Source organism: Microcaecilia unicolor, chromosome 6, assembly GCF_901765095.1.
Source record: "Microcaecilia unicolor chromosome 6, aMicUni1.1, whole genome shotgun sequence".
Classification (NCBI taxonomy): Eukaryota; Metazoa; Chordata; class Amphibia; order Gymnophiona; family Siphonopidae; genus Microcaecilia; species Microcaecilia unicolor.
The window spans coordinates 13,241,666-13,269,616 of NC_044036.1; the positions used below are offsets into that span (position 1 = coordinate 13,241,666).

Sequence of the window (27,951 nt, forward strand, 5' to 3'; positions counted from 1 at the left end):
TAAAGTAGTTTGGAGCAGCTACAGGTGTAACTCAAAGGTGTTTTAGTGGCTCCTGGGGATTAACTGGATTCTTTCTTTTTTTTTTTCTCCTGCTGAGCTTTTTATTCTTTTCTTTGTCTTGGGACTTGTTAACATTTTAAGGTACGTTTCAACTTTTAGGATGAGCTGGTTTCCCTATTCTAATGAATTATATTAAAAAGTAAAAGCTTATTAAGAATTAAGGGGGTTGTACATGTGCTGGGGGGGGGGGGGGGGATAGCGAGGCAACACAAGGAAATATCTCATTTTTATGTAACTGAAAGTTGTTTGGGGAAGCTGCCACCTAAGAAGAGATAACTAATTGTAAAAGTGATCAAAATGTTTGTTTGTTTTTTAAACTAACGAGAAATTGAAGTTTCTGTCTATTTTTTTTTTAAATCAAGTCACTTTTGATGAAGTGTCTTTAAAACTGGAAACTGGGCACTTGACAGGTGCAAAATGTAGAAGGTTTTTGTTATAGGTTAGGCAGGGTCTGGATTTTAAAAGTTCAGTTATTTTCTAGTAAAGAGAATGCATTTGAAAAAGAGTTTTTAAAACAAAAAACTGATGTTTTATCAATTATTGTATTTGAAGCTTGATATCTTTTGTGTGTGTGTTAACATAAGAGCGTTTTGTGTCAAAAGTTTTGTAAGAAACGAATCTGGCAAGTCGTTTAGCTTTCAAAAGATTCTTGCTGAGTCTTGGTGTTAGACTTTTTCGTGTTTTAAAGTTTAAGGGTCTGTGTCCTGGTTCTATAGGGAGCTGCTACATATGTTACTACTACTACTACTACTAAACATTTCTAAAGCGCTACTAGGGTTACGCAGCGCTGTACAATTTAACATGGAAGGACAGTCCCTGCTCAAGGAGCTTACCGCTGTTCTTTCTGCCAGGGTGGTTCTGTCACCCTGGTCAACCTGCCAAGGGTAATCCAGTCCTAGCTTTCTGTCTTCTTTTCCCTCAGTTCCAATGTTATGGCGTATCTAAAATGGGATCGATTTCCCAAAGAAAAATGTTATAACTCAGTAAAACACAACTTTACTTCAATGATCTGATCTTCCACCTTTCACCAGTGTATAACAATGGTTTACAATAATGGTGGTGGGGGGGGAGAGAGGTCAATAGCTTGAGGAGTAGCTTAATGGTTAAAGCTGCGGACTGAAGAGCAGGGAAAGTAGATTCAAATCTCTCTGCTGCTTCGCCTAATCTTGGCAAAACATAGAAACGTGACAGCAGATAAAGGCCATATGACCCACCCAGTCTGCCCATCCTCTGTAACCCCTAATTCTTCCTTTTCCTAAGCGATCCCACATGCTTACCCCATGCCTTTTTAAACTCTGGAACAGTCCTTGACTCCACCACCTCCACCGGGAGGCCATTCCACGCCTCCACCACCCTTTCTGTGAAATAATACTTCCTTAGGTTACTCCTAAGCCTATTCCCATTATGACATCACAATATGAGCTCTGGTTACCAGAGACTGAAACTCTTCACACTAAGGGGGGAAAGTAAGCCAAGAATAGGACAATTGAGCCATTGTGACATCACTGATGAGGTTGGCTCTTAGGCATTGGTGGAATGAGGCATTATGACATCACAATCTCAGCTCTGGTTACCAGAGACTGAAACACACTAAGGGGGGAAAGTAAGGCAATAATAGGACAATTGAGCCATTGTGACATCACTGATGAGGTTGGCTCTTAGGCATTGGTGGAATAGAAACATAGAAACATGATGGCAGCTAAAGGCCGTATGACCCATCCAGTCTGCCCATCCTCTGTAACCCCTAATTCTTCCTGTTCCTAAGCGATCCCACATGCTTACCCCATGCCTTTTTAAACTCTGGAACAGTCCTTGACTCCACCACCTCCACCGGGAGGCCATTCCACGCCTCCACCACCCTTTCTGTGAAATAGTACTTCCTTAGGTTACTCCTAAGCTCTTTCCTTCGTCATATGCCCCCTCATTCCAGGGATCTTCTTCAGTTGAAAGAGGCTCCCTTCTTGTACATAAATGCCCTTGAAATATTTAAATGTCTCTTATCATGTCTCCCTCTCGATTGCCTTAGATACAGACTTCTGTAAATTCTCGGGGGTAGAGGGAGATCTCCTGTACCTGAAGTGTTACACATTGAGCTGACACCTCTGAACAATTCTACGATTGAAAAAAAAAAAAAAATCAAGAGCAAAGCCGTGTTGCCTCTTCAACTGCGTGTTGAACATACAGATTGAAAACATGTTGTATGGAGGAGAAACCGTAGAGGGAAAAACAGTACCCGCAAATTTCAAACAAAGAAAAAGCACAGCTGGGCCTTCAAGACTGAGACAACAGGAGCCCTTTATTTCACGGGCCGTGTTTCGGCGTAAGCAACGCCTGCCTCAGGGGTCCCGCAAAAGAAATTGCAAAAGCTCCGACGGTGTTTTAGAAGAGCGTTTGCAATTTCTTTTGCGGGACCCCTGAGGCAGGCGTTGCTTACGCCGAAACACGGCCCGTGTCGGGTCTGATTTAAAGGACTCCTGTTGTCTCAGTCTTGAAGGCCCAGCTGTGCTTTTTCTTTGGTTGTATGGAGGAGAGAATTCCACAAAATAGGTGCCCTGAGAGGACCGGGGGGACCCCATTTCAAGGCAGGCAGGAACCTGTATGGAGACTTTTCCACTTCTGTTGCCTATATAATTCCTTCTACACCCTGTATTAAGATGACATGATTACGTGCTGACTTTCTTCAATTCTCTTTTCAGGAGCCACAATGGGGTGTTTCACATTCGTTAAAGTAATGATGATCTTATTCAACCTGGCGATTTTTGTAAGTATGCTATTCTTTCACACTCGGAATATGTGGACTATAATATTAGGGGATTTGGTGGTGCATGGTCAAAGATCTCCACTCCGTGCTGATGAGAGGAAAATGCCCGACTACTGTAGCCTGTAGAGAGAGCAGGGGGTGGGAGTGAATTCTGCCCTTCACTAGTACCTGACTTGGACCGGTTTCGATGCTTATCCCCCCTCCAGAGGGATTTCTCTCATTATGTTAAGGAATATTCTTCTCAAACCCAGTCTAGGGACTGTCTGGTTTAGTATTTTCAGGACAGTTTGCCCTTTGGAGATGTACAGAATGGCAGAAATAATCACTGGGAGTTTCTGGGGACTGTACAAAAAGTAATTCTGGTTATGAGAAATATTTTAGCACGCTCTAGTTTGTTTGGAAATGCTTGGCCACTTCAGCCCTCAACATCTTTGTCTTGTGTACACAAACGGAATCATGGGACTGCTGTGCTGTTTATCATCAGAAAAACGCTCTAGAAATCACCAAGATGTTTTGGGAGGAATTCTGCAAAAATAGCTGAGGCAGGTTGTATAGACATATATATATATAAAATCTCCATCCACCCACTTGTGGCTATGGAATTAGTCCATGAATATGAAGCAGATACTGACTGAAACTTTATGCTGCTACCGTACATGGCCTGGTGACTGCCTGAATGGCCCAAATGCCATATTTACATGTCACATTTGTTATGTCCTTAATTTGCATTCAGTACAGCACCTGTCTAAAGCCACAGCTTCCTGATGTATTCAATATTATTGACGTCCCCCTTAGGAATGGTGCTCGATGCCCGTGGTTGTTATAATTTTATTCATGCAGATGATGTAACCATCTGTATCCCTTTCAAAGATTCTATAAGTGCTATCTATCGTCAAATCTGGACTAAACCTGTAGCGAATTGGGCCTCCACCTTTAAACTAAAATTGAATAGAGCAAAAGCATTTTTGTTATTACCTAACTGTCAACTTCACAATTGATAACGTAACTTATCCATTGGAGTCCCAGCTAAAAATACTTGGTATAATAATTGATTCCTACATGTTGTTCATCCAAGCAGTCATCGCAAAAACCTTTAAAGCAATGTGGAAAGTAAAAAGAATCAGGGCATCTCTTCCCTAATGATATGTTTAGAAACTTAGTACAAATATTAGTATTATCTCGTTTCAATTATTGTAATGCCAGTTATGCTGGCTATAAGGAATCTTCCTTGGAAAAAACTGCAGACAGCTCAAAATACAGCAGCCAGATTAGTCTACAAGGCTACGAGATTCGAAAGTGCAGCTCTTTTGCTTATAAAGTTACACTGACGCCCAATCAAAGCCAGAATAACACTCCAAACTATGTACATTTTTTTTTTGTTACATTTGTACCCTGCACTTCCCCCTCATGGCAGGCTCAATGCGGCTTATGTGGGGCAATGTAGGGTTAAGTGACTTGCCCAGAGTCACAGGGAGCTGCCTGTGCCTGAAGTGGGAATTCAACTCAGTTCCTCAGGACCAAAGTCCACCACCCTAACCACTAGGCCACTCCATTTGTTTTCAAAACTCTATATGGCTTAACCCCTGATTATATGAAACCTTTAATTGATCTCCCCTTTCACAACATTCTCCCTGGTTCAAGAGATTATCTAACCCACGACTACCCCAGTTGCAAAAATGTGATCTATAAGTCAGTCTGCATGTCAGGATTCTCTTACTTCTGTATCAAATGGTGGAACGCCCTTCTGAAATATGGGAATCTAATTATTGATATTTCAGAAATACTTTAAAGCCTCTCTGTTTAAGCAATTTCTCATGGATGATCATAATTTAATTTAAACCCCTAACTGTACAATTATTCATACAATTTCTCTGTTCCATTCTAATTGCTATACACGGATGACTATAAATTATCTTTTTCTGTCTAGCATTCATTTCCATAGTACATGTTTAATACTCAATCCTCGTTTACTACTACTACTTATTTCTATAGCGCTACTAAATATACGCAACGCTGTACACTTGAAGATGAAGAGACAGTCCCTGCTCGACAGAGCTTACAGTCTAATTAGGACAGACAAACAGAACAAACAAAAGATAAGGGAATATTAAAGTGAGGATGATAAAATAAGGGTTCTGAACAAGTGGATAAGGGTTAGGAGTTAAAAGCAGCATCAAAAAGGTGGGCTTTTAGCTTAGATTTGAACATGGCCAGAGAGGGAGCTTGACGGACCGGCTCAGGAAGTCTATTCCAGGCATTGGTGCAGCAAGATAAAAGGAACGGAGTCTGGAGTTAGCAGTGGAGGAGAAGGATGCAGATAAGAGAGATTTACCTAGTGAACGGAGTTCCCGGGGAGGAATGTAGGGAGAGATGGGTGGAGAGGTACTGAGGAGCTGCAGAGTGAATGCACTTATCTACTATAATAAAACGCAGCCTCAACGTTCTGAGGACACTGACGTCACTGAAGTCACTCACACACCGGTTCGTGGTTTCATGGTGGTGAAGCCACACAACATCTTCATGCCCCGCCCTCGCGTCACACGTGATGACGTTGAGGGCGCAACACGAAAATAACGCTAATAAACGCACGGGGAGCAGTAGGGAAACACTCCTCCCCTTCCAAAAAATCCCAGCCGCCCAGGACGTCCACATCAACCCGGCCCCTTCCCCACATAGCCCCGCCCCTTAGAAGTTACCGCCCCGCCCACGGTACCACACTCACCCTCAGCAACGTCCCTCCCCCCCTGTCACCTCCCCTCCCCTTCCCTTACGCCTGTCTCCCTGGTGGTCTAGAGGTACCTGTTCGGTGGGGGCAGGAAAGAAAGAGCCCCCCTCTTTCCTGCCCGTAGCGGTGGTGGTAGCATCCTTGCTACATTGTGTGGGAGTCCGGCTCTCGGCGTTTCAAAATGGCCGCCGAGAGTTCAAGCTGCATCGCGAGACTTCAACTCTCGGCGGCCATTTTGAAACGCCGAGAGCCGGACTCCCACACGATGTAGCAAGGATGCTACCACCACCGCTACGGGCAGGAAAGAGGGGGCTCTTTCTTTCCTGCCCCCACCGAACAGGTACCTCTAGACCACCAGGGAGACACGCGTAAGGGGAGGGGAAGGGAGTCCCCTGCCCGCTAGCGCCCGTTTCATTGCCGCCAGAAACGGGCCATTTTTACTAGTAGGTCAATAAGAGGAGTTTGAACTGTATGCGGAAACGGATAGGAAGCCAGTGAAGTGACTTGAGGAGAGGGCTAATATGAGCATAACGACACTGGCGGAATATTAGTCGTGCAGCAGAATTTTGAACAGATTGAAGGGGAGAGAGATGGCTAAGTGGGAGACCTGTGAGAAGCAAGTTGCAATAGTCTAAGCGAGAGGTGATAAGAGTGTGGATGAGGGTTCTGGTAGTGTGCTCAGAAAGGAAAGGGCGAATTTTGCTGATATTATAGAGAGAGAAACGACAGGTTTTAGCAGTCTGCTCAATATGTGCAGAGGAGAGGGAGGAGTCAAAGATGACTTTATTACTACTTAATGTATACTATCCCACATCACTTTTTGTACTGTTAATTACAGTAAGTTGTTGACCACATTGTACCTGATCTATTGGGATAATGTTGGCTATAATTGAAAGAAATAGATAAATGTCTTAGCTTTTTGTATAATGTCTGTGTAATGCTCACAGGGGGAGCTCTGAGCAGTACCAGAGCCTCAGTTTACTGATTTGCCTTCTAAAATGATCTCATTGGCAGTAAAACCGGACCAAAACCATGAGAATCTTTTCATTCTGATCTTTAGTATTTTAAAATTCTTAGCTCTAGGCATACAAGTGGTGCTTTTACTAGTTACCGCATAAAGGAGTGTCTCATACTGGGTGCTGTGAGCTTTGAGTAGGTTTTTCAGCCCTGTTGACATAAGAGCCAACTGGGTCAGACCAATGGTCCATATACCCCAGTATCCTGCTTCCAACAGTGGCCAATCCAGGTCACAAGTACCTGGCAGAACCCCAAAGAACAGCAAGATTCTGGAATCCTAAAGAGTGACAAGATTCCATGCAGAATCTCAAGAGTAGCAACATTCCATGTAGAATCTCAGAGTAACAACATTCCATGCTACCAATCCCAAGGACAGCAATGGCTTCCTATTGTCTATCTCAATAACAGACTATAGACTTTTCTTTCAGGAACTTAAACATTTTAAACCCAGATACACTAACCACTGTTACTATATCCTCTGGTAAAGAGTTCCAGAGCTTAACTATTCATTGAGTGAAAATGTTCAGAAGGAGCCGTACTGGGAATAATTTCCCAGGTTCTCAGCGCTGCTGCACTAGCCCTTAGGCCCCTCCTGCTTCCCTCACCCAGAGTCTGGCGCCTCTCCTGTCTCCTATCTTGCAGGTCCAGCACCTCTCTCCCTTCTCCCCTCAGCTTGGAGCTGATTAAAGAGAAGATCTTCTAAGCATTACCTTGATGCTTTTCTTAGTAATCTTAATCCTTATTATAATTATGGTCCTTGCATACTGGTGTCACCAGGGTTAACATGACAACACTTTGCCTTATTTGTTTTGTGTTAGTTTAGGTCGCTCTGTCTCACAGATGGTCTTGGGGCCATGGCACATTTTGAAGCCTCTGCTATAGCAAATAAGGTGGCCATGGTGGTGGGTAAAGAGCCATTCCTGTCTTGCTGTGGGGGGGGGGGGGGGGTATAGTGATGTGACTAGGACACTGCTATACAATGCCACCAGCCCTGAGCTTCAGAATGTGGACCTCTTTCCCCTCACCACCACTTCTTCCATTACACAGAAATTGTAAGGCGTGTCCAAGGGGAGATAGAGAAGTTACCCCTACAACACTGGGAGGCTGCCACACTAGTTGGCATCTGTACACAGGGAGTGGAGAAACATACACTGTGCTGTTGGTACTGATTCGAACCTCCCCCCATCTAAGACTCTAGACAGTATAAAGTGTGGGGGGGGGGGGGGGGGATAGCAAAGCCTTGCATGGAAAGCTTCTAGCTATCAACTTTCAAGATAGGAACAAACCCTAAATCTAGAGTCGAGGGTACCTCTCTTCACTTCCATTCCAGCTTACCCGCCATCACCCAGGATGGATGGGACCAATGAAGGAAATGGAAATGTGCTTGGCAGTCCTTCTATAAATGCTAACAGTTCTCTCGTGTATATATAAAGGGAGGCTGACCAAGCCTTCTTTCAAAACCTATTCCTAAAAGGAACTAGTCTTTCTACTGCTGTCTACTTGGTAACTAAAAGTCTGCACATAGGTTTCACAGTATGTGACTTTTTAAGGAGAAGAGGAGGCAAAGGACAAACAGACTTAATTCTGGAGTGGAGGAGTGGCCTAGTGGTTAGGGTGGTGGACTTTGGTCCTGGGGAACTGAGGAACAGAGTTGGATTCCCACTTCAGGCACAGGCAGCTCCTTGTGACTCTAGGAAAGTCACTTAACCCTCCATTGCCCCATGTAAGCCACATTGAGCCTGCCATGAGTGGGAAAGCGCAGGGTACAAATGTAACAAAAATAAAAGATACTACTGGAGATTCTACATAACATTCTATGTAGAAGGCTGCACAGGCTTCTGTTTCTGTGAGTCTGACGTGTGCAGGACGTCAGACTCGCAGAAGCCTGCGCAGCCACATTGGTGATCTGCAAGGGCCGACTTCTACATGGAATGTTGCTAGTGAAATAGCAACATTCCATGTAAAATCTCAAATAGTAGCAACAGTGGAGGAGTGGCCTAGTGGTTAGGGTGGTGGACTTTGGTCCTGGGGAACTGCATTTGATTCCCACTTCAGGCACAGGCAGCTCCTTGTGACTCTGGGCAAGTCGCTTAACCCTCCATTGCCCCATGTAAGCCGCATTGAGCCTGCCATGAGTGGGAAAGTGCGGGGTACAAATGTAACAAAATAAAATCTACATCCCAGCTACTCTCTGGACTTTCCCTTAGAAAATCTGGACTGGCAAATACATGGCACCAGCAAAAAACCATAGAAATAAATGACAAGTACCCACTCAAGTCTTATCTGATTTATTGTCTCTTCTGCTCAGCCCTCTCCCTTCTCCCCTTCTGTGCATTTGAAAGGCTTTTCTCAGCAGCTGCTAAACGCCAGCTGATGGGTTCTTTGATTTGACAGGGCTCGGACTCCTTCCCCATGGTGAGACCACTTTAGCCCTTCTCTTTTCCTCTTATGATCACTGCTCTCATGAGATGCAACAGGCCCCGAGGACACTTGGCATCTCTACTTTTAAACTAGGATTTGAGCCTCCTAAATATAAACCTGAAGAAATGGAAGAAGCTCCTTCCAACATCTACTCAAATCCAGAGAGTCGCTGGGAGCCTCTCTCCCGATATTTGAGAAGGATGTGCATATCTTGGGTTCTCTGATACCTGCTAATCCATGACTTGTGCAAAGTCACCTCTCCAATGCACCCTCGCAGCTCTGGCCAGCTGGCAATAATTAACCAAAAAAACTAACCTGTTTAAAAAGACACACCCTACAGATCCAACATAAATGCCTGATCTTTGCAACACAACAAAACTAAAAAACGTAATAGACATAACACAACTCTTCCGTTCTACGATTCCCAAATGTGGCTGTGCCACAAGAACTTTACCTACCACAACATCACTTTGTATTTGTTCTCACCGGAGTCTGAAAACGCCTCTCTGGTACTATGTAAGCCACATTGGGCCTAGTGCTGGGAAGACTTATACAGTCTGTGCCAGAGCCGGTGGTGGGAAGTGGTAGTGGTGGTTGGGAGGCGGAGATAGTGCTGGGCAGACTTATACGGTCTGTGCCAGAGCCGGTGGTGGGAGGCAGGGATAGTGCTGGGCAGACATATACGGTCTGTGCCAGAGCCGGTGGTGGGAGGCGGGACTGGTAGTTGGGAGGCGGGGATAGTGCTGGGCAGACTTATACGGTCTGTGCCAGAGCTGGTGGTGGGAGGCGGGGATAGTGCTGGGCAGACTTATACGGTCTGTGCCAGAGCCGGTGGTGGGAGGCAGGGATAGTGCTGGGCAGACATATACGGTCTGTGCCAGAGCCGGTGGTGGGAGGCGGGACTGGTAGTTGGGAGGCGGGGATAGTGCTGGGCAGACTTATACGGTCTGTGCCAGAGCCGGTGGTGGGAGGCGGGACTGGTAGTTGGGAGGCGGGGATAGTGCTGGGCAGACTTATACGGTCTGTGCCAGAGCCGGTGGTTGGGAGGCGGGGATAGTGCTGGGCAGACTTATACGGTCTGTGCCAGAGCCGGAGGTGGGACTGGTAGTTGGGAGGCGGGGATAGTGCTGGGCAGACTTACACGGTCTGTGCCAGAGCTGGTGGTGGGAAGCGGGACTGGTGGTTGGGAGGTGGGGATAGTGCTGGGCAGACTTATACGGTCTGTGCCAGAGCCGGTGGTGGGAAGCGGGACTGGTGGTTGGGAGGTGGGGATAGTGCTGGGCAGACTTATACGGTCTGTGCCAGAGCCGGTGGTTGGGAGGCGGGGATAGTGCTGGGCAGACTTGTACGGTCTGTGCCCTGAAGAGCACAGGTACAAATCAAAGTAGGGTAAACACAAAATTAGCACATACGAGTTATCTTGTTGGGCAGACTGGATGGACCATGCAGGTCTTTTTCTGCCGTCATCTACTATGTAACAAATAAATAATTGTACCACAGTGTAGGAATTCAGGTAAAGTACTTGGAGCGGATGATAACATGGTTTTAGTAGCTATATGGCTTAGTCTGTATAAGAAGACTGATATTGGATTTTTTTTTTGTTTTAATTTGTAAACTGCTGAGATCACTTTGATTGTGTGGTATATAAAATTTTTAAATACTGGAAGGCAGGGATGGATACCACTAGATTTCAAGGTAGAGGTGCCTCTTCCAGTTCTGTTATTGGCTGGCTGCCTCAGCTACTTCAGCCTCCTCACTTGTGGGTCAGTACAGCGCTTTCCTGTCTAGTTGCAGGGCGTTGTCCTATGGAGAATCCAAGTTGCTCTCTTGCCTTTAACACCGGTTCTAACTTTGTTATAAATCATTGTGAGCAGTTTCTTGTTTTAACGAGTTGACACACTTGCATTACAGATCTGTTCAACTTGGTTCTGTACTGTAAATTTCTGATGACATTACTTCTCGGGCTCATTCCCTTGATTTATGGCCGTCTCTCCTCTTGACTGTAGGGAAATGGGAGATGATGGCTGTTTTCCAGTACGCTGGATTCTCAAGACATGAGAGAAACTTTGCATTTACATGTGTCAGAAAAATCCAACTGGCTATAGGGCCCCCCCCCCCCTCCTCTCCGGGATAGGTTTCAAAAGCCCAATACTCACCTTCACTACATAGCAGTGGTTCCCAAACCTGGTCCTGGAGGCACCTCAGCCAGTCGGGTTTTCAGGATATTCACAAAGAATATTCCCGAGAGATTTGCGTTAAGATGTTGGGAGTGCATGGAAACTTCTCTCATGAATATTTATTGTGGATATCCTGAAAACCTGGCTGGGGGTTCCCCTAGGACAGGTTTGCAACCCACTTCCACAGGGATGCAAAGAGGCCCTAAACGTTTTTTGTTCTTAATCTTGAGTAAGATGCCTGCTGGTCCAGTTGTTGCCATCCATCAAATTCACTACATCCCATTGGCTTGCGCTTCCAAGTTAGCCAGAAAGCCATCCAAGTCAGTTAAGACCCCCTCCCCCAGCTATTCTACCCATGCCCACTGCTAACGTTTTTTGCCTTCCTCTAAAATTAGAAATCTACATGTTTGGAAATCTCCCCATGAATATTGCTTATGCCTGATGTACTTTTCGGCTACCCTCCCTGGTCCCTAATCCATTACCCCCCTTAGTTTCTTGGTAAAATTATGGTATCTTTGAAGTCTGTTATTCCTCCATTTATTGTTAACCCTCTCTTGGGCCTTGGTCCATCTTTTTGCTGCTTTTTCAACAACTAGAACTGTCTCTGAACTACAGTTAACCATAGTAATCCTTCAACCCATTAAAAAAAAAAAAATCAAAACCCTTTTTTGACCTGCTGTTAAAAGCAAATTGCCTCCGAATATTGGACTTCTTGAGTCAGTGCTATCCTAGGATGCTCCATCTCGTCATCAGATGAAAACGACTGTAGTGCTAGACGGATTCCCCTGCTTATCTTAACACACTAGTGATACGTTGCTTCGACTACTGTAATGCAGTTTACTGTCTCAAAGATTCCATGTCATCGTAAAACCCATCTATAACGCTAAATGATTAGTTCATGTACATACACGCTCTCTTCTTATTGGGAATCATTGGCCACAAATAGCTTAGAATTAAGCTCAAATCCTTGCCTTAGTCAAGTCATTAAGATTCTTGACTTCAGACAGCCACCATTTATTTTCAACTCCAGTACCCTATGCTGCTAGCACACGGCAATCCCAAAGCCAGAACCTCCTATCAATTCCCCCTCACGCACCTCTGGATGCCACTTATACACTGATCCCTCTTCTTAGAAACTCCATCCCATACTATGTTTGAATGGAAACGTCATGTGCTAGCTATAAGGACAGTCCTAAAGCTTGCTTTTTGCTCCCAGACACATGCAATCTGACTAGCTTCGGGTGAGTAATGGGAGTGGCAGCACCTTAGGACCTGTCTTTCTTTTAACTTTTTTTTTTTCTGTTTTGACTTATTTATTTTGAAAATATCGAGTCAAAGGCATAGCAATTACAGTAATGCTGTTGGTTAGCGGTTTTTGTTGCACCTGAAGAAACGTGTAACTAAATTATATTGATGTACGAATAGCGTTGTTTTGACTATTTAATTTTATAAACCGCTCTAATGCAATCTGAAGGGCAGTATAGCAAGTCTTGTAATAAACACATTCAGTGTCCCATTGGGGACATTTTGGAGGTCACTGCTCAACGGGTAACATAGTAGTTCATCCTTGCTGATCTGAGAATTCTGTTTCTACAAGCAGAATGCAACCGGGTCACTCCTTAGTGCTGTAGACATCCCTGTAGGCTTAAGTGTATTTATGGAATAAAACGTTTTCTTGTCGGACTGTGACATCCAGGTATTGTAGGTAGGACCTAATAAGTGGACAAAACCAAGTGTATAAAACATTAACCTATGTGGGGAAATGTATTTTAAACCAGAGTACAATTACTTAATATATCCACCAAATACTCAAAATTGAACAATCAATTTTATCAATAACTTTTATTTATCAAATCATTAAATATAAACCATCTTACAATATAACACAAAGTGCCCCCAGAATTCCAAACAACCCCTCCCTCCCCTTCTATCTCACTCACACACATGCACAACCGATGTTTACATTATTTATCAAGCTGCCATACATTTCCTTGGGATACCCTGTGAACAGATATAAATCAACTGAGCTCAATTATATTGCACAACCATGGGATTCCCCCGTTTAAATGTACTTCAAACAAGTCTCAGATTTTCACCAGAGGCTCTTATCCCAAATCCAGGTTTGTTGGCTTCATCAATCCAAAATAAGTCCTTTTTGTTGATTGATCAGTCAGATTATAAACCATTGCATGTGATGAGCGTCATTCCAGGTTGGGTCTTGGCTACGGGAGACACCAATAGCGCGTCCATAGCCAAACAATCACAACAGATCCAAGTGTAACCAGAGGAGGAGGAGACGAAACGGAACTAATGGGGAGCCCTGGAGATATAGGATGAGCCAAGCACAGGGTAAAATGAAGGGTTGGTGATGACAGAGGAGCACAGCATGGCGCTGCGTGTTGGATAGTCCTTCAACTGACAGCACTGTGTAGTAAACGGATATTAGGAAGAGAGTATGGGATGTGTGGCTGATAGGTATGGTGGGAGGGGTACAAGCATGTAGACATCCTTCCCACTTGCACGTTACCACCCTTACAAAGTCTTCTTCCCAAATGAACACGTGCAGGTCAGTCACTAAGCAATTGTGGCCTTGTTCTTCTAGTAGGTACTACCGTGTTTCCCTGAAAATAAGACACTGTCTTATATTAATTTTTGCCCCCCAAAATGCGCTAGGTCTTATTTTCAGGGGCTGTCTTATTTTGGGGGGAAACATCGGGGTTGGCCCGCCCGCCCTCCATCGCTCCCGGAACTTAAACGCCTCTTTTCACCTTCGCAGCAACAGGACAGGTCACTCCTTCCTTCCGTTGTCCCGCCCTCGCCTGACGTAACGTCCGCAAGGGTGCGGCACGGAAGGAAGAGGTCTGCCCTGCTGCTGCTTGCTGCGAAGGTGAAAGGAGGTGTTTAAGGTTAGTTCCGGGAGCGACGGAGGGTGGGTGGAGGGGGGGCCCGGCGACCTCGGGTGGGGGGGGGGGCGGCCTTGTCCGACTCTCGGCGGCCCTGCTTTCAAACAAAAATTTGCTAGGTCTTACTTTCGGGGGAGGCCTTATATCTATCATTTCAGGAAAACCTCTACTAGGTCTTATTTTCGGGGGATGTCTTACTTTCGGGGAAACAGGGTAGATTGATTTATTTTATTTTTGTTACATTTGTACCCCACGCTTTTCCCACTCATGGCAGGCTCAATGCGGCAGGCAATGGAGGGTTAAGTGACTTGCCCAGAGTCACAAGGAGCTGCCTGTGTTGGGAATCTAACTCAGTTCCCCAGGACCAAAGCCCACCACCCTAACCACTAGGCCACTCCTCCACTCCATGTTCTTTCTGGCCCTTTCGCTAGGCTTAATGGGGTGCATTACCAGCACAGGCTAAACTGGGAACCCTGTATTAATGGGGGGGGGGGGGAAGGGGTTACAACCCTTTGGTTTCACCCATGCACCTAGATGTTGGTTATGAGGTTGAATATAGCTGTTGATTTCCTGAGTGAGGGTGTAGCTCAATCCTCCTCTTGGCTCTTCTGAGTTGCCTCATGTTACCATTTCGCGGACAGATGTTGGAGCTGAGAAGTGGGTCATGTGCTGTAATTATTCCTCTGTAGTGTGAGCTGGATTCACCTGATTACTCTCTTCAGAAGTACTCTGTATAGTTCTGTTGTCTCATAATATGACTTTCTAACTTTTTGTCTTCCCAGCTTGGAGGCGGTGCATTGCTGGGAGTTGGGATCTGGGTCTCAGTGGACAGTAGCTCCTTCATGAAAATTTTTGGAGCGCTCTCCTCTTCTGCAATGCAGTTCGTTAATGTTGGCTACTTCCTCATTGCCATTGGAGCCATCTTGGTGGTACTGGGATTCCTGGGATGCTGCGGAGCTCAAAAGGAGAGCAAGTGTCTTCTGATCATCGTGAGTGTTTGGCTAAGGTTACTAGAATCTTGGTGGGTGAACCTGGGTACAAGTGGGGGAGGTCTCTTGTGGAAGGATGTGACTGTTGAAGGAACTGTTCCTGGAAAGCTGAGAGAGTAGTAATTAATTACTACAGTGTCCTGATACTTGTCTTATTACTATGATAAATCAATAAGATTGAATCAGCTGACCTAAATCCATTTGTTGCCAACCTGTAAGGTCTGTTGGTCCCAACATCTGGTTCCTAGGATAATTTTTTCCACTTTTTTGAGCAGTTATTCTACTGTGCATACTGCCTGGGGCTGGGGGTGACTGCAGCCCCTTCCTCCTTGCACCCTTGTAAGTGATGCCGCTGATGACTCAAATCAACACCAATAGGATACCTTGAGGGGCATTTTTGAATGGAGATGCCCATCTCTGAGGATGGCTCGGTGAAGGGGCGGGGCCAACGTATTATTGAACGAGATGAGCGTCCATCTTTCATTTTGAAAATATGGTTGGCCCCGCCTAAATGCTGAGATCGCCGGATTTAGAGATGGGCGCCCTCGGTTTTCTACCTATAATGGAAACCGATGGCGCCCATCTCAAAAATGAACCAATCCAAGGCATTTGGTCATGGGAGGGGCCAGGATTTGTAGTGCAGTGGTCCCCCTCACAAGCCAGGGCACCAACCGGGCACCCTAGGGGGCACTACAGTGGAGTTGGAAAATTGGTCCCAGGTGCATAGTTCCCTTACCTTGGGTGCTGAGCCCCCCTCCCCCCAAAACCCACTCCCCACAACTATACACCACTACCATAGCCCTAAGGGGTGAAGGGGGGCACCCACATGTGGGTACAGTGGGTTTTGAAGGGCTCCCATTTTCCACCACAAGTGTAACAGGTGGGAGGGGGGGATGGAACTGGGTCCACCTGCCTGAGGTATACTGCACCCACTAAACCTGCTCCAGGGACCTGCATACTGCTGTCATGGACCGAGTATGACATTTGTGGCTGGCAAAAAAAGTTCTTAGTTATTTTTTGAGGGTGGGAGGGGGTTAGTGATCACTGGGGGAGTCGGGGGAGGTCATCCCTGATTCCCTCCGGTGGTCATCTGGGCAGTTCGGGCATTTTTTTGTGACTTGGACCAAATTCTCGCCAGGGACGCCCATTTTTTTCCATTATTGCCCACAGCCGGCCATCTCTTAACCACATCCCGGCACGCTCCTGTCCCACCTTTGCTACCCTTCCGACACGTCCCCGGGAACTTCGGCCGTCCCGGCGATGGAAAGCAGTTGGACGCCCAAAATCGGCTTTCGATTATGCCGATTCTGGTGCCCCTGAGAGAAGGGCGCCCATCTCCCGATTTGTGTCAAAAGATGGGCGCCCTTTCTTCTCTTTCGAAAATGAGCTGGCTTGTCTTTACTAAAGCAGCTGGGGGCACTAATGCAAAGTTGAGGATATTGGGTTATCCTTAGTCTGTACTCGGTCCAAACATATCTTATATAAATGCAGGAAAAAAGTGCCACTTGCCCGTGTAAGTGCTTTATGTGGGCCCTTGTGGAATTTCATAGTTCAGTACACTCGAGCAGATCATGGGTGGGACTTGGGTGTGTCTCCTACTTCACATACTTACTCCTGCCATTGACATGGTGTAAGTGGGCACATGTACATTTTAGGCATGCTGATGGCAGGTCTACGCCATTATTCTATAATGGAATCTGATGGTGTCGAGTTATCGAATTGCCACTTAGCTCTGACAGTGGGAGGTAAGGGCTGTACCTATTATCAGCCCAAAGAGCAGGAAACCAGAAGTGGACACTCCTTCATGTGACAGAAGTCTCTGGAAAATTAAGGGCGTAAAATGTCCAGTAGGACCTAAGCAGCGGAAATGGGTGGACAAGTGGGGGTCATGGCTCAGCCATCTTCTTGCCACATGGAATTGTGGCGTGGGCAGTTTCCTTTTGTTTGAAGGGAGCACTCCCTGCCCCCACTGTGGGAAGTGATGCAGTGGAGATGAGGGCTACTGCTTGTGTATCGCTGGACAGGACTGTAGCTGATCTGTGTGGAGCAGTGGCTAATTCACCATGAACATGTTCAATTGATACACTCAGTCTCCTCCAGTAAGCTAAGCACCAACGACATAAAGCCCTCACCTTAGCCTCTACTAGGAGAATGAGGTTTAGATTGCCTGTGCAACAGTATATGTCAACCGTTAGTGTTCCAAATCCTGTGGTAGAAACCATCCCTCTTCAATGTGCAACCCCCCCCCCCCCCCAAGAAAAAAAGAACCCTTGCATTTATAGCTTTAATCTCTCTAAGACTTGATGTTTTGAGTCAGTGGTCCTCACCCTACAATCTGCACTAGGTTTTTAGAGCCAGGAGGAGGTATTTGGTGAAGTTTGGAGATCCCTGTCAGCCCCGGGTATTTTTGGTACCGGAGGGGGAGAGGGACACAAGGAGACTAAAAAGAAGAAATGAACTTATGGGCCCACCCTAAATCAGCTTTCTGCCTACACCACTGGAGGGCTTACTGCCACAGTAGGCAATGAAGTCTTTCGTTCAGCTTGATAAAATCATACTGTGATGGTCACAGTGTAGGGGTAGCCCTGGGCTAATATTTGTATCATGACTGGAAAAGCGCAGGTTTTAATTGGGAGACCTGTGCACCTGCAACCAAACTTGGGCTTGCTTGACAAGTGGGGATGATGGAGTTGTCTTTGTGTATATGTACCGCCCACCCATCCAATACTCTTTGATTTGATTTGAAGGATGCAAGAGCTCTTCCGGTAGGTTGGTGAACAAACAACTATGTCCCAGGCCCTTCCTGGTAGGTGGAGAGTCTTTCCCAAGACCTTTAATGCTCATGGACAGTAGTCGGCAGTTCAACCATTTTTCATGTCCTTTTTACAAGATTTTTCATATTTGCACCTGTAAAAGTGTGCACTGTTGGTGATGCATGAGGAACACGAGCTTTTGTGTGTGTTTTTTCTTACATCCTTTCACTGTTTTAAAAATGATAAAACATGGGGAGTGTCGTCTGCAGTAAATGCATATCCCTAATGGAAAGTCTGCTGGCAGTAAAAGAAATCAAACCTGTCTTCTCCCTCCCCCCCCCCCCCTTATATCTACACACACTTGCACCAGATTAGTGTTCAACATTCAACTGTTTACTTGACTTAAATGAAAAACTTGGGCAAACAATGCACTAATGCAATCTTAAAACCATAACCCAACAGTTTGCTCCACCTCATCAGGAAGATAAACGTTACAGTAAACTCTGTTTGTGGAAGAGAAAAGCTCTTCATTAGAAATTGTTTTTTCCCTTGGGACTCTTAAATATTTGCATTGGAAATATAGAGGAAACTCGCCTTTCATCCTTGATCTCTTCTTGCTTCGTCTATGACCTTGGAGGAAAACTCCTAATTCCTGGAGAACCAGTTTCCATCCTAGGTTAGGAAAAAAACCGTGGAGGGGATCTAGAGTATGAGTTGGTTGAATGAATGGATTTGTGTTGGAAACTCCCCTCCCATCCAACACACTGTCCCTGGAGAAATGGGTACAACTAATAAAAGATACCCTGGCTGATAACTGATTTTTGAGCATTCTGGTGGGGAACGGGGGCACTTAAAACATCTTTTGGCTGATACCCACTTCCTATGCAGACTTTTTTTTTTTTTTTTTACATCTTTGTTCACGGGCAAGTAAGGAGATTACAATAACAGTAGTACTACTACTATTTAGCATTTCTATAGCGCTACAAGGCGTAAGCAGAGCTGCACAAACATAGAAGAAAGACAGTCTCTGCTCAAAGAGCTTACAATCTAATAGACAAAAAATAAAGTAATCAAATCAATTAATGTGAACGGGAAGGAAGAGAGGAGGGTAGGTGGAGGCAAGTGGTTACAAGTCAAAAGCAATGTTAAAGAGGTGGGCTTTCAGTCTAGATTTAAAGGTGGCCAAGGATGGGGCAAGACGTAGGGGCTCAGGAAGTTTATTCCAGGCGTAGGGTGCAGCGAGACAGAAGGCGCGAAGTCTGGAGTTGGCAGTAGTGGAGAAGGGAACAGATAAGAAGGATTTATCCATGGAGCGGAGTGCACGGGAAGGACGAGTGTGGAGAGATACTGGGGAGCAGCAGAGTGAATACATTTATAGGTTAGTAGAAGAAGTTTGAACAGGATGCGAAAACGGATAAGGAGCCAGTGAAGCAACTTGAAGAGAGGGGTAGTATGAGTAAAGCGACCCTGGCGGAAGACGAGACTGGCAGCTGAGTGGATTTTACAATAACAGTAGTGTGGATTTAAATGGTGTTACCCATACACAGGTTATGCAGCCTATACGGACCACATCCATTGCGTTAATTCTCTTCCTTTCTTGTTTTTTTTCCAGTTCTTCTCCATCATTCTTATTATCTTCATAGCTGAAGTTGCTGCGGCTGTCGTTGCTCTGGTCTACACATCGATGGTAAGTCCCAGATCTTTCCGAGTCACCAGCATGACTCCAAAATGTCCAACTTGTAAGCAGGCGGCAGGTCTTTTCCTCTTCAGTAACTATTCCCCAGTTGCAACTATTTACCCTCTTCATATAAGAGACCTCGTCGACTGCACCAGTTAACCTAATTGAGTACTTGAAGTTTACAATTCTGGAATACACTACCACGCAACCTGAAAACGATCTACGAATTAACCGACTTCCGCAAACTATTGAAAACTCATCTCTTTGAGAACTTATCGCAAAGATCAAACCACATGAAATCCATACACACTAATAGAAATGCACCAATACACTCTCTCTGAATTCTCTTCCCCCATACTTTCACCACACTTAAAACTCTACCCACAGATAAAATTGTTATACCCTAATGTTCTCTTGCTATTGTTTTATCACCCTATCAATTCCCCATTTTAACACTCCATTGTTCTATCCCCTAATGATATTTTGACTCTGAATTTTATCTTTACATAACTCTTCACAATGTAACCCATAATCGTATTGCTACAAATTGTGTATTCATTTTTCACAATGTATTGTAAGCCACACTGAGCCCGCAAATAGGTGGGAAAATGTGGGATTCAAATGCAATAAAATAAATAAAAGAATTTAGGTACTAAAGAGATTGTACTTCGAGCTTTCCCGTGCAAAAGGATACCCTGTAGTAGATATTTTTTTTAAAGATCTGAGCATACAACTTGAAAAGTGGTTGAGGAGAAGACATGAAAGGTTAAATACTTGTGATCTCTAACGTAAGCTGTAAGAAAGATAACCCATGTCAGCAGTGCTGGAGATGCACAAGAGGCAGGTCCTGGAACAAGGATTTGTTTGAGATCAGCCCGGAAGGGGAAGGTCAAGCAGTAACACAAGAAAAATCATTCTCGTAGTAGAGAGCTGCACAGGAATGGAGTTAAGGGGAATCCCCCTCCAGGTTCATAGGGACGGACGCAGGTCCTATGGGGTTTCTGCGGAAGTGTAGTGCCAGTGCAATTTGTAATGACACTAAAGAAATTTTAATGGATATGGTTGATAGCATTGACATCCCCATAAGCACTGAGAGGGGAAATTGGGCTATTTTATCATAGGGGATGGAGGAGATTCCAGTGGGGACACGTTAGATTTCCAGCAGGAATGGGCAGGGACGGGTGAAATTTCTGTCCCCAAGCAGCTCTCTCCCAGGGTACACAGTGTGGGTTAAAATGGTAGTATGTGAATTTGATGCAAGCCCGACGCAAGCCCAGACTCGCCTTGGTCGTGAAGAAATTGCCAGAGATTAGATGGTCTTTGATATTGCAGTAGGAAGGGAACGGAAATCTTGGATAGGCCTCAGTCAACCGTCGTTATGTTCTTGGATTCTCTTGGCACCTTTCTTTCAAACGAGATTCCTGTGAACTTGGTAATCTTAATCCAGAAATGCTCGGAGTCAGTTCTAGGGTGGCAATCCTTGGCAGTGTTCTTCTGGCCTTCAAGGGCAGTGGTACACAGAATAAGGAGAGTTGCAACTTGAATGGTTGGGCAGGAAGTAAAAAAATTCATCTGTGTCTAGACTGGTTTAAGATGTTTCTAGTACAGTGTGGGGTTTTTTTTTCTTTTCATTATAGGCAGAAACCCTGCTGCAGACATTGGTGGGGCCGGTACTGAAAGACGACTATGGCAAGAAAGCAGATGTGACGCAGATCTGGAACTCCACGATGGGTGATGTATGTGAACATATAGACAGTATGGCCTGCTCACTCTGTAAAATACGACCCCTGGTGGGTGATGCCAAGCTTGAGAGGTTAAAATCTTCTTCTTTTTTTTTTTTACATTTTTCCCTTTCAGCTGAAGTGCTGTGGATTCAATAACTACACAGATTTCGACGACTCCTATTACTACAAAGAAAATGGTAACACTTACCCCAAGTACTGCTGTAAAAATACCACCGAGTCTTGTACAGCTGAACATGCCCACGTTAGCGATGTACAGGTGAGGCACCATTTGAACATGTCCCCTCTCCCCCTTTACAATTTCTGATTTTCTGAACATAATGCTGTATGTTACGTCTTTCCTACAAATGTTTTTCCAATCTATTGCTTGGATTTATCTTGAATGAAGATCCTGGAAGCTTTTTCTGTGTGTCTTTTTTTTTTTTTTTTTTTTTTTTTTTTACTGTATTTTCGTGCTTTACTTATTGAGATTTAATGTTCAAACCAGATGCGTAGCCAGACCTTGCCTGTGTGGGGGGGGGGGGGGGGGGGCCCAAGCCCCACCAGCACAAGCCTTCCTGTGCCAATACTCCCAGTGCCGTGCTGCCTGCCTTGCTTTCCCACCCTGGTGCACATGCTCAGTTTTAGTGTAATTGAGCATTGACGCAGGTGGGGGGAGGGGGGGAAGCAGGGCAGGCAGCACGGCAGCGAATACACAGGAAAGCTTCTGCTGACAGGGCTTCGGGACCCCTGACGGCCAAACCAGCAGACTTTGGGGCCTGAACCCAAACTGGGGGGGCAGGCCCCCCCCTCTTGGCTACACTACTGTTTTAAAACGTGGAGGCTTCTGTGCCCCCTCCCAGGCCATGGGGCCTAATGCAAGATCTCTTATTAGCACCAGCAGAACCAATTCATTCTTGCTGCTTTTTTTCATGTTGGGGTTTTCCTATCTCTTCCCTTCCCCCAATCAAGCCTCAGACACCACCTGGCTGGTCTGGTTTTCATATCCCTTGTGAATATGCATGAGATCTGCCTGCAATATATGCAAATTTCTCATATATCAATCATGAGGGGTGGATAGTTGACTAGGTGGTTTTGAGGACCAGGTTGAGAACCACTGGCACGGTAAACCAAGCAAACGTGGGATGAGCCTCTTACCAGGACTTGCTGTGACTGAGCATATCAACAGTTCGTGTGCAATTTAATTCATAGCTACCATGTTCTTTCAGACAGGACTTGGTAACTGTGTGTGTGTGCGTTCTGCCCTTCTACCACCTCCATGTCTCCACACCCCCCCCCCCCCCCCCTCTGTTTTTTTTTTTTTGTTAAATCAAGTTTTCTAATTAACACAGTTTTTGGCAAAGCCAGTCTAGCCTTGGGCATTCACCCATTCTTACTCCATGGTAGGGATGAGCACAATGATCGTTTGGGTTTGGCTTTTTTCCGCACATTTTAATTACTCTCGATACATAGGTTAATATTTTTTTTTTTTTAGTGCATGCTAAAGTTTCCAAGGCATGCTAATGAATGCACATCCTTGAGTTGTGCAGGTTTCTTCCATGTCTTAGAAGTCTGATGTAGCTCTATTATTGCCAAAACTTGGTATTTTCTGTGTATACTTACCATGGTTTTGGGCCACTGGTTGTCCACCCCATTCCAAGAGGATGCTAAATGATGTCTAGTGTTCAGTAAGAAATAATATATAGCAAAAAGCACCAAGAGCCTTCCAAAAAAGGGACACAGTTCCTTTAATTAGAAAAGTCAATCTTCCAATATAGACCCAACACAGGCCATGTTTCGGCACACAGTGCCTGTGTCAGAGGTCTGTGTTAGACATAACAATATAAATCGGAAAACTGATAAAAACCAATGTGAATAATAAAACATATAATGCATTTTAAAATATGTAAAGCATTAAGATAAGAAAAAGCATGAATGAAAAGTGCATCTAAAATCTTGAAGCTATAAATAAAATATACAGAATTGGTTTTAATGCATTTGTGTTTGGATAAGATCAGCTTAATGAGCTTGTCTGATGTACTTACCATGTTGGGTAATGTAATGTTTCACATTTAATGTATACTAAGTTGCGCCATAAAGTTTTGGAATTCTAGTATTGTTGGGGGGGGGGGAGGAAGGGGGCGGAAAAATGTCTACTGATCTTAGATCAACGGTTGGAATAATGCTCTTGTCTTTTCATTGGGAACTGTTGTAATTCTGTTTCTGCCAATAAAAATGATTTAAATATAAAATATACAGAATAATAAAATGAATTAAAACATGGTTACTAAAACTTCCTTAGGGTACATTTAAAGATAATGTGTGAAACATTTATGGAAGAAAATGAATAATGCAATGTGTAAGTTTGACATGCACGTGGAATCTATTGACAAAGTGCAATACATATATACATTGTAAATGAACCTTAACACAGTAACATTGTTTAAATGGAAAGAAAATATGTGAGTCATTCAACTAAATACACGATCCTTATTGAGCAAATGAGAGTTGAAAGTCACCAAATGTGTTCTGATATAAAGTGAGTGCTGTGTAAAGCAACCAAACTGCTTCCTTATGAAATAAAAATATTAAAAAAAAAACTTTTTTTTTTTTTTTTTTAGAAATCTTTTTGGGATCTTTATAGATCAGGACAATTGATCACGCTGCTCCCCCCTTCTTTTTGAACTAGGTTAACATGTATAATCCTCTCACAACATACGTTTTTCACCTACATCAGTCACTAACTGTTTTTTTAATTTCATTTTTTTTTAGAATTTTTTTATTTCATAATGAAGTTTGGTTGCTTTTACACAGCACTCATTTTCTCTCAGAACACATTTGGTGACTTTCAGCTCTCATTTGCTCAATAAGGATCATGTATTTATTTAGTTGACTGACTCATCTTGTTAACATATTTTCTTTCCATTTAAACAATGTTGCTGTGTTTAAGGTTCATTTACAATGTATATATGTATTGCACTTTGTCAATAGATTCCACATGCATGTCAAACTTACACATTGCATTATTCATTTTCTTCCATAAATGTTTCACACATTATCTTTTATTAACCATGTTTTAATTCATTTTATTATCTGTATATTTTATTTATAGCTTCAAGATTTTATATGCACTTTTCATTCATGCTTATTTCTTAATGGTTTTACATATTTTTTTAAATGCATTGTTTTATTATTCACATTGGTATCAGTTTTCCTATTTATATTATCTCTAACGCAGACCCCTGACGCAGGCACTGTGTGCCGAAACACTGCCTGTGTTGGGTCTATTTTGGAAGATTGACTTTTCTAATTAAAGGAACTGTCCCTTTTTGGAAGGCTCTTGGTGCTTTTTGTTGTATTTTGGACTTTTGTTTTGTACATTGTACCATCTCTGCTTTGTTGTGTTGTAGTGTTCAATGAGAACATACATAAGAACAGCCATACTGGGTTAGACCAATGGTCCATCTAGCCCAATATCCAGTTTCCAACAATGGCCAATCCAGGTCACAAGTACCTGGCAGAACCCCAAAGTGTAGCAACATTCCATGTAGAACCCAAAATAGTAGTGACATTCCATTCAGAATATTAAAAAGTAGCAACATTCCATGCTACCAATCACAGGGCATCAGTGGCTCCCCCCCATTACCATTTCAATAACAGACTATGGACTTTTCCTCCAGGAACTTGTCCAAACCTTTTTTTAAACCCAGATACGCTAACCACTGTTACCACCTCCTCCGGCAAAGAGTTCCAGAGTTTAGCTATTCATTGAGTGAAAAAATATCTCCTATTTGTTTTAAAAGTATTTCCATGTAATAGTGTCCCCTAGTCTTTGTAATTTTTGGAACAAGTGAAAAAAGATGACTATGGACTGAGATGAGAAAATAACCAGGGCTGGGTCATTAATGATCTGATCAGATAAAGATCCTATAATGAACATAGGATATACATCTGTTGGAACAACCTAATTTTCAGTGCTGTTTATCGTCTCCAGGGCTGTTTTAAGGAGTTGATATCCACACTCAAGCAGAATGCAGCCGTTGTTGGAGGGGTGGCAGCTGGAATTTGTGCATTAGAAGTAAGTAGCTTAATTCTCCTCCTCCTCCCTCCACCCCCCTGAGGGGCAGCTGTTAATTGCGGATAGGGCTGGTCACATCTTAAAAGATGTCTGGTTATACAGGAGACTGAATTCAGTCAGTGTAATCTCTTAATTCTTTCTGTCCCCTTACATAGATTCATAGGTTTGAGTTTCAGTAGCCATACTGGTCTTAGAAAATTAAATTTATTTGCAGGCTCTTGAGACACCTTTCTGGGCTTAGTTTTAAGATGAGGAACCTGTGTTTGACTGATCAGTGAAAGGTATATTAACCTTCACCTTGAGATTAAAAGAAACTCTTTTTTTTTTTTTTCCTTGATTCCCTTAAAACTAGAGCTGAGCCTTTATCCCATAGGCTAGTCCATGCCTGTTGAAGGGCTCAGCTGGGTTCACGTGTCACTATGGTCACCTCTAGATACCCTGTCATACTGTCACATCATTTCTCACAAGCACTGCCTCTCAAGAGACAGGTGGATTATACCGATTTGGATGTCTCTGGGAGGACGTCCCATCTTCCGTTTTATGTCGAAAGATGGACGTCCTTTTTCGAAAATGAGCCTAATAGACAAACATGGTTTAATGGGACAGAGTCAGTATGGGTTCAGCCGAGGGAAGTCTTGCCTCACAAAGTGTAAATTTTAAGGGTCTTCGACGTTAGCCTCAGAACCTTTAGTACAGGAACAGTGCTGGGCAGACTTTTACAGTCTGTGCCCTGAGAAAGGCAGGGGCAAATCAAACTTGGGTTTACATATAAAGTATTACATACCATGTAAAATGAGTTTATCTTGTTGGGCAGACTGGGTGGACCGTTCAGGTCTTTATCTGCCATCATTTACTATGTTACGAGTCCCCATGTTTCGGAGCTAAAGCAGATCAATAGTTGTTCCACTTTCTATGGATGCATTTGGGTTTGTCTGATATTTATTTAATAACGAAGGTTGGGAATATTGGATTCTAAGACAAATCACCTTTTTATAAGGTAGAGATTCATTGACTGTTTTATCAGTCACATTTCAGGAATTGATGTTTTTACACCAGTGACTTTTTTCAACCTTTTTTTTTATCTCACGGCACACTGACCAAGGTGCAAAATTTGCTGAGGCATACCATCTGTTTTTTTTTTATGGGCACCTATCACGTGGCCTTGGGATGCATGAATAGACCTACCCAATTATACATTGTGGTGACCACTACGGGGGTTAAGTCCCCTCTCTGTTGACTTTCTGCAGCACTATGTAATTAGTGTCCCCATCTGGTGTCTATAAACCCATCACATATATCTACAAATGTCGATGTTATCTCTTATAATTAAAGGAGGAAAAACCTCAAACAAATGTTGGGCAGCTCCTTTGTCAATACCTATATCGACCTTAGGGAGGCCCCACAGAAACCTCCTAAACTATTCACTTTTGCTCTTGAACCCAAAAATTGAAACTTATCTTTCAGTTGATGAGTCTTCCGATCAATCTCTTTGTCTACTGACCACGGCCCAACTTTAGCCAAGGTTTTGAATCCTGCATTAGGGTCCACGATATCAGCTGGGTTTTTTCAAGGCTGGAGTAGGATTCCAGCCTTGAAAAAAACCCCAGCTGATAGATACCGCAAACCCTGATGCAGGATTCGACACCTTGGCCAAAGTTGGGCCGTGGTCAGTAGACAAGAGATTGATCGGAAGACTCATCAACTGAAAAGTTTCAATTTTTGGGTTCAAGAGCAAAAGTGAATAGTTTAGGAGGTTTTTCTGTGAGGCCTCCCTAAGGTCGATATAGGTATTGACAAAGGAGCTGCCCAACATTTGTTTGAGGTTTTTCCTCCTTTAATTATAAGAGAGAACATCGATATATGCGATGGGTTTATAGACAGTGATATTCTACAAGCTCTGGTTTGTGATTTAGAATAGACCCATCTATCCGGTGTCCCCCAGGTATAGTAATTCAGAATCTTGTATGGCTTTGTCGCTTTTTATGGACATTAACTTTTTGATCTGGCTTCCTCTTTACAGCTTGCGGCGATGGTAGTGTCCATGTACCTGTATTGCCACATCGATAAGGGCGTCAATTAGAGGGCCAATGACAGACCAGGACTGCACAAATTATATTCGTGTGTGTGTAAACTTTCGCCTTCCTCTGGTTATGACTTTTTCCAAACCAGTTACAATACTTGTAGACAATATGATTACGATATGACTCTAGCTGCAAAGATTGAACATGAATAACACTTAAGTTATTTAACGTACAGAACATCTCATGCCCTGAAGACTCTGCTGGAGCTATGTAACAGTCAAAAGTGGAGACTGGAATAAGTAGCTGCAACAAGTTAAGTCCTATGTAACGTGCCAAATATGTCTCTTAACCATCAAGTGATCATAAGATGTGAATACTTGTACAGTAAATTTTTCCTTTCCAAAATGCATTTTTGAGGTTTCCTCCTCAAGTAGATGTCAAGGCTGTGATTTGTGAGGGGGGGGGGGGGGGGAACTGACCAGTCTCTCAATAAGTGAGATCATATCCCATAGCTTTCAAAATAACAAGACATCTTGGAATCCTCAGGGAAGCAGAGTTAAATGTGTGATTTTTGTAATTAGCTCTGAAATAATCTTCTTTTTATTGATGAGACCAGCTTGCCTGTCAGTAAAATTCCTATGAGTGCA

The 27,951-nt window shown here is 43.9% G+C and overlaps 1 protein-coding gene across 1 annotated transcript; it reads left to right on the plus strand.

Annotated features, from left to right (window-relative positions):
- On the plus strand, positions 1-27,951 carry TSPAN1 (tetraspanin 1). The gene is made up of 8 exons (XM_030206450.1): positions 1-141; positions 2,757-2,821; positions 14,847-15,053; positions 19,419-19,493; positions 21,122-21,220; positions 21,342-21,485; positions 25,200-25,283; positions 27,304-27,951. The coding sequence occupies exons 2-8, from the start codon at positions 2,765-2,767 to the stop codon at positions 27,361-27,363; spliced, it is 726 nt and encodes a 241-aa protein (XP_030062310.1). The 5' UTR covers positions 1-141; positions 2,757-2,764; the 3' UTR covers positions 27,364-27,951.